Source organism: Candoia aspera, chromosome 2 (assembly GCF_035149785.1).
Source record: "Candoia aspera isolate rCanAsp1 chromosome 2, rCanAsp1.hap2, whole genome shotgun sequence".
NCBI classification, from domain to species: domain Eukaryota; kingdom Metazoa; phylum Chordata; class Lepidosauria; order Squamata; family Boidae; genus Candoia; species Candoia aspera.
The window spans coordinates 160,422,251-160,430,050 of NC_086154.1; the positions used below are offsets into that span (position 1 = coordinate 160,422,251).

General features: G+C 45.8%; 1 protein-coding gene across 1 annotated transcript; it reads left to right on the forward strand.

Annotated features, from left to right (window-relative positions):
* Window positions 1–3,121: 3,121 nt before the first annotated feature.
* LOC134491097 (cystatin-B-like) lies at window positions 3,122–6,284 on the forward strand. Its single transcript, XM_063294622.1, has 3 exons — window positions 3,122–3,237; window positions 5,074–5,175; window positions 6,077–6,284. Exons 1-3 carry the CDS (start codon window positions 3,172–3,174, stop codon window positions 6,203–6,205), a joined length of 297 nt encoding a protein of 98 aa, XP_063150692.1. The 5' UTR covers window positions 3,122–3,171; the 3' UTR covers window positions 6,206–6,284.
* The last annotated feature ends 1,516 nt before the right edge of the window (window positions 6,285–7,800 follow it).

Genomic DNA, 7,800 nt, shown 5'->3' on the forward strand with positions numbered 1-7,800 from the left:
AGGGAAAGCATGTTATGCTTTTATTAGCAACTCCTTTATTTGCCTTTTGACTATCAGAAGCACCTCCATCAGATATGGCCATGTCCATTTTTCTCCCACTGAAAAAGACACCTGTTGTGCTCCACAGAATTCCCACCAATGTTTCTAAAATGGGAGGTGGGGGGGTTGGATAATAGAGCCTCTGCTTTACATGAGGAACGTCCTTGTTTTTAATCCTTCGTCTTTCCAAGCAGGCAGGCAAAGACTCCAGTTTGAACCTCTGGAGGGTTGCTGTCAATCAGTACAGGCCATCCTGAGTTTGATCATCCGATTCAGATAATATCACTCATCCCCACTGTCCTAAGCATGTTCTTCCTTTCCATCCCTGAGACAGAAGGAAATTTTGTCAGTCTGAAAATTGCTGCTCTCACAGCATTCCTCTTACCACACTTCCAGAATGAAGCTGGCAGAGTTGCAATTGCTCACTCAAGGATAGCAGTCGCTGCAACTGCTGCTGGAGGTAAGGGGCAGAGAGGGGAGAAGTGGGGAGCAGCGGGGAGGAGGGTCTGTGCTTGGCCTGGGCATTTTGGAAAGGGAAAGAGGCAGGAGGCAGGCACAGAAGGAGAGAAACAAGGCAGAGGAGCCTCTGTTAAAATGGCCCCATGACAATCTTGCAGTGGGCCAAGTAGACCCCAGCAGGTCACTGACCCTGGGAAGGCTCTCCCTCCAGGTGGCAGAGAAACAGCAGGCTGGCCTTGAGATGGAGGCTCTGATGCCAAGACACGTCCACACACAAAGGTAAAGCAGGCCTTCTTGAACGAGACAGGGCAAGGAGTTTATGCGGATGAGCAGAGCCTCAACTGGGGGGGGCAAGCAGGGCATGTGCCCCGGGCGCTGCGCTGGGGGGAGCGACAAAATGAGTGCTGGAGGGGTGCCAAAATGGGCGTGGAATCCATGTTTGCCCCGGGTGACAGAGACCCTAGTTGTGGCCCTGAGGGTGAGTTCTTAATCTATGGCAAATTCTATGTTCCATGTTCTAAAATGGGCATCTTCCCATGTTCTAGAACATGGGACCCTTTTCCTGGCAAATGCTGGGAAGTTATTACATTTATGAAAAAGATGTAATTGTCAAAATGTATTCTAACATATTCCTAAGACTGCCATTTTGTCATGAATCCCATGCCTGTCATGGAGTATGAGAATCAGCAACAGGTACCAGTAAAAGTTGGTTCATGGTTTGAAATAATTATCATGGGTTTCTTTGTTTGTTTTTGCATGGAATCTGCCAAGGCTACCATCAGATCAAAACCTAGCCCTGTCTATTTCAATGGAATCTGTTGATAGCTGCTGTCAAATCACAGGTTCCATTTCTCAGCATAACAGTCACAGATACAAAAATATGGCTCTAGGGCACACTCTTTCCCATTAACACTTATCTAAAGCCACCTCCTACTTACAGCAGAACCATTGTTGTGGGTCTTGTCCACTTCCACAAAGGCAAGACAGGGAGAGTGGCCACAGCAAATTCTTTTAGCTGACACCAAGGGAGAGGTACACAGTTACCAAGTTTCCATAGCACAGCTCAAAGCTCACATCCTAGAGGCTTCTATTATATAGTCACTGTATATGTTATTCATTGTTAGGTAAAGGTAAAGGTTTCCTTTGACATTAAGTCCAGTTGTGTCCGACTCTAGGGGGCAGTGCTCATCTCCGTTTCAAAGCCGAAGAGCCGGCGTTTGTCCGTAGACACTTCCGTGGTCATGTGGCCAGCATGACTACACAGAACGCCGTTACCTGCCCGCCGAAGTGGTACCTATTAATCTACTCACATTTGCACGTTTTCGAACTGCTAGGTTGGCAGGAGCTGGGACTAGCAACGGGAGCTCACCCCGTCATGCAGATTCGAACCGCCGACCTTCCGATCGGCAAGCTCAGCAGCTCAGCAGTTTAACCCGCAGCGCCAGACCAACATATATTTGAGCATCCACAGTTCAGCAAATATTATGCCATAGACATGCACACATTTGCTGCCAGGTACACTTCTGCTGAATCCCTCACATACAGGATAAGTGTACTTCCTCAAAAGCAGTGCAAGACCACCTCTGAGCACTCTTATGGTTAAAACTGTTTCAAAGCACCTAAGATTAGCCGAAGGTCAGCTTTACTCAAAATAAAATCATTATTGCTAATTCATTTTCTTGCTTTCCCACCATGGACCTGAGGCATCAGTCCATAAGAATCATTTATTTACTAGGGATTTCCTCCAAATTACCTGTAAAATGCAGACCTTTAAAAACATTAAAAGTTCTAGAAACATGCAAAGCTAATATCACGCAAGGCATGGAGCCTCCTATTTTTATGCAGACTCAGCCTGATGTAACCTATTGATGACTACCTTGGTCAGTGATATATATATATAATATGGCAATCTCTCTAGGCTGCATCCATCATTCTTTTACTTTAATTCATGGAAGTGGATATGATCCCTTGTAAAACTAAACAGATTGGGAAGAATACATGCACTGGATCCATGCTTTTATGCTACGGCATTGCAAAAAATAACGGCTCCATTACTGTACTATGGTGCAGTCTGTGCAGACAGATGTGATACATGATTTGCTGGTGGCCTCTGCTGGATGACATGTAAAAATAAGGAACTGCGCTTCCGATGCATGTTTTTGGCTTAGAGTGGTGTACTGTATTGTGTGAAAACCCTGCCTCCATATTACAGACATTTTACTCCACCGGACAAAATAATGGATTGTATTTGCATTGGATTTCTCACTGCATCGCGGCAGCATTTAAGAACTCAATAGTAAGCCGTTCAGACAAAAAAGACTGAGCTAGAAAGAGTGTGCATTTCTCCCTTCCTTCTTACCCTTTATTTCCGTCCGCGAGAAAACACCGTTAACCGAGTCGCCGGCACAGCCAAGCCTACCTCCCCTCACTCAGGGCTACCCGCGTCTTGCATAGTCCCCGCGGAGGTTTTCCAAACAATGGCTTCCGAACCCGGAAATGCTCTGCCCACCGAGTGAGACGCTTCTTCCGCATTTCCTCTGGTTATGCCCCTAACAAGGGAGAGCGAATATAAGGCCTGGACGGAAGGGGGGCTGACTTCAGTCGTGCTCTCGGTTTGCGTTTTGCATTTTGCGTTGGGGTCGTCGCCGTTGCTGCCTCCTTCCTCCACCAGCGATGTTGTGCGGCGGAGTCGGCGAACCGAAGGCAGCTACAGCCGAGACGCAGCAAATCGCGCAGAAGGTAAAAGAAGTGCCAATTTCCTAAGGGCAGCCTCGCCGGGAGAGCCCCTTTCCCGGGGCGTGGCACCTTCTGCGTGTCCCCAGGACCAGCGCTAACCCTGAAGCCTTCAGCTGCCCGCCGAAGTTCTCCAATTGTTCCCTTTGGAACTTGGCTTTACCCGAACGGCGCCGGGACGGGGAGGGCTGAAGGGTATTCAGACGCGGCGGCGGCTGCGATGTGGTTGTCATGGTCTTGGAGGGAAGTCGGGCGGGGGGATGAAACTGCCTGCTGGACTTCTTGAGATGGCGTTTCAACCATAGTATTGCTGTGGTGTGACAAAGAATCTAAGAGGAGCCCGGTTGGAGCCGGCCATTGGGTGTCCAATGGCGGCCAAGGGGATGCTTTTGGGAAGCTCACAACAGGCCCAGGCTGGAGGGCATTGCCTCCTCCGACTGTTACTGCCAAGCCCCCTTTGAAACCACCCAAACGGACAGCAGTGAATGCTGAGCTCACTCGTGGTGAATCTTCAGCCTACGAGGACTTTTGAGTTGTAACATTCTCTTAGCGCTTCAAGGTAGTCCAGACAAGAAGCACAACTATGAATACTAGCTCTAACTTTATTGTAAGATTACATTAACAGAACTTTACAAGCCTGAAACTATTCCTCCCCTCCTTTGCTTTTACTTTCCAGAGAACTAGGGAGGGTCCCTTCTGAGAGGCTTCCCACGCCCCTTTTCCTTCTGTGGGCTGAGACAACATTTGCTGTCTAGTCTGCAGCTCTTCTTTCTGTCTCCCAAGGTCATTCCCACAGAGCATCACACATTCTGTGTGGCTTAGTTTATGCCACATGATGCCTTAAGCCATCACAGTGGTTTACCTTCACAATGCAAAATTTCCCAGAATCAAAGTAAGGACATTATAGTTCAAAAACATGTGAAAAAGTATACCGCTCAATCATGGATGTATGCACAGCTGTGAATTAGGAATATAATAAATCAAGGACCTAATAACAATGAAATGAAATGAAATGAAATGAAATGGAAATGAATAAACCTTTTGAGTAGTGCTGGCTAACTGAATTTTTCTATGCAACAGGATGGGGAACCTGTTTAAAAAGGAAAAACACCACTAACCGTGTATATAGCACCCGAGTAAATCCCACTGAGTCCATCCCAGTAAGTCAAAATAAGATTGTAGATTCAGTGAGCCACCTAAATTTCTTTCTTCCTTTCTACCAGAAGGTGACATCCCAAACACTCCAGAACAAGTAAAATCTTATGCAGAACATGATTAAACTAAGCATAATATAATAAATCTTTTAAATGTTAAACAGAAAAGGAGAAGCTTGTACAGTTAGTCACTGAACATAATGGTTCGTGTTTAAGAATGGAATTTAGCTGGAAAAGAAGAATGGTTTAATTCTTTGTTTGAAGCAAACACTTCGGATTGTAGGACCCATCCACCAAATGTTAAATGGGGTGGAACAGCTGGCTCCTGGGGCCCGGTGGGGGTGGGGTTATACCCAAAGTGTGTTTGAGTATCCCTGAACTGAGGCTTTAAATATCAAAATATGAACTTTGAACAGAAACATGGAAATGAATGGACCAGTAAAAATATTGTCTCAAGAATGCACCACATCTGGAGACATTTCAAGCTGGGAAGCAGGTGTGAGGGGAGCTGCCTGGGTATACCACCTTCAGTGGTGTCTTTCTAGAAAGCATCTTTTCAACTTTCATTTTTTATTTCACTTCCACATTTATTGTTTACATCTTCAGTAATAACATGTGGTATTGCAGGCTGCATATTTGGCTAGTTTTAAAAAGTAACAACATGCATTTTTTTCTTCTGTTCCCAAAGATAAAGTCACAGCTGGAGGAAAAAGAAAACAGGAGCTTTGAAACCTTTGAGGCTGTTTCATATAGAACGCAGATGGTTGCCGGAAGAAACATTTTCATCAAGGTAGCACATGTGACTCCTCTAAGACCCTATAGTATAAATTTGGTCTGTATAGGACTAGCTTATCTGGGCTGTGAAAATCCACTAGTACCTCTTTGCTACTCTCTAGCCTTCATTCAGATTTTTACAGCTCAGATGTGCCCTGCTTTTGTGAGTAATAAACTATGTTTAGTTTATCTGCTGAGAATGAAAACACTGTAGATTTCCCCAAGGTGACAATAGTCACAGTGCCTGCTGCCAATTGTAAGAAAAATTGGCTTTGTTCTAATATTTGCTGCCCAGTGCAATAGATGTAATAAAGGTTGCTTGGGTAATATATGCAGGGGCTGTACAACTGCAGATGGATGCTTTGCACAGATAATAGTAGTGGGCGAGGGAGAAAAGGACCAGTTTTCTGAGTTGTATGAGTGCAATTAATTTAGCAGGGAGATGAAACGGAGGAGCCTCTGTCACACGCCAATAGTAGGTTCGATAGAGCCCTTTGCAACCATGGTGCATGGAGCTCTAAGGGACACAGGTGGAGTCCATTTTCAGAGTAGTGAAGACAGAGATGGCAAAACCCTTTCCGTGGCCTGAATGCAGAAGCAGATCCCCCCTTCTGAGGGGGAGGAAATGGATTGGCCTTGCTTCTGTCACCTGCTGGGAATAGCCCTATTGCAGCTTCCCATTCCTGAGGCCCCTGAGAAATTGTAAGGGAATTACCAAGCTGTATTGCGTGTTAATTAGACTAGACACTCACTCTCTCTCTCTCTCTCTCCCCCTCCCTCCCTCTCCCTCTCCCTCTCCCTCTCCCTCTCTCTCCCTCTCCCTCTCTCCCTCTCCCTCTCCCTCTCCCCCCCCCTCTCCTCTCTCTGTCTGGTATTGGCAGTGCTAACTTGACCCCACTGTTTTTCGTATTTTCTAGGTCCACGTGGGGAATAACGAGTACTTTCATGTACGAGTGTATGAAAGGCTCCCACATGAAAACAAACCACTGGAGCTCACTGATTACCAGAGCAAGAAAGCAAGGCATGATGATTTGGCTTACTTCTAAAGAGTTATTTAGAAGTCTTTTTCCCCCTCACATTCCTGTGGGGTGTATATACCCATTCATGTAGCGCTTATTTTGCAAAGTAAAAGAATCTCATTTTTTTTACAAAGATGATACTATAAATCAGCACCTACACATCTTAATTCTATTAAAACCATATGATGTAACATTAGTTCTGTGTGCAATTTTTTTTGTTGGAGCCCTTCAGACTGCTGAACTACTCCATCCCAATTCTTCTGAAAAATAAACTATTAGCTGGCTTAAAAAAACAAGCAGTTCCTATTACTCAAGTTTGAAACCATTTATCCTTGCGTGTCTGCGAAAAAGTCGGCTTTGTGCCTTTTCCAGAAAAACAACTGAAAAACCTAATATAACTAAAGTGAAGATTTAATGCAGACGGGACAGCCCCTTAGACAAAATGGGTAGATAAAATGGAGGTGCAGTAACTGCTTGTTCTAAGTGGAGAACTAAGTTGTATTCCGTGATGAAAATGTACTAAGCCAGATCTCTCTAATCCACCACTTACACATCTGATTCTACTACCCACATGCAGAACTTGGTTTGTCACTGTTGAGCATCATCCAGCTGACGCTAAGCCCCTAGCTTAGTATTATCTGCAAATAGAATAAGCCTTCCTTCCCTTCCATCTTCTAAATAATTTAAAAAGATGTTGAATAACACCAGGCTGAGGACTGACCCCTGGGGATCCTGTTCTGTACTTCCAGGACAACGCAGGCCTATTTAAGAGAAGCCTGTCGTCCATACCTATCCATCTTGTCCTCGAGAGCTTTGCTGAGATCAAGCTCAAATCACTTCTGCCAGCTTCTTCAACATCCCGGGATGTCATTTACCCGGTCTTGGGGACTTGAATTTGTTTAAGGTAGCAAGGTGTGTTCTTATTACATCTTTAGCAGTCCCTACCACTTTCCCCTTGTGCTCAGCCCCAAGACCTGTTCTCTGGAGCCCTGGTAACTCTGGACTCTGGCTGTTCCTACTTAATGCCAGGTTGGCCTTCAATAAAACCTCAACTCATCCAGGAATTGATAGTGGATGAGAGATACAACCTGGCTTGCATCACAACCTGATTTGTTGCAAGGGTGTGTATGTGTCTGTCCCTGAAATGTGCCTTCCTGGGTCTTGGGTGTGGCACCAGCTGTGATTCTGGGGTGGGGGAGAATGGCAGTTGTTATTCAGGATTCTTTGGTAACCTTCAGGGGAGCTACCCCAGACACAGATGTGACACTCTCTTTGTGAGGTTGGGTGGTAGGGATCAGTAGGGATTGCTGCTTACTTCATTGTGGGAGGGGGTGGTGCTGCCTGCCTTAAAGGAGGTAGTGGTATCCTTGGCCATCCTTAAACTCGATAGTGTTAGGTAACTTTTGTCTGGTCTCCAACCTCCCCCTTATAGGGAAGATTGTTGAGTGGGTGGTAGGCACTCAGTTTCAGATGGGCTTGGAGGAAGTGGATTGTCTAGACTCTTCATTCAGGGTTCAGGCCTGCTTATAGCGCTGAGACAGCATTAGTCATGCTTGTGGATGAGCTGCCGAGGGCCTGGGATGGGGTGGTGCATCCATCCCAGTGGTGTTCAGTAGCATTGA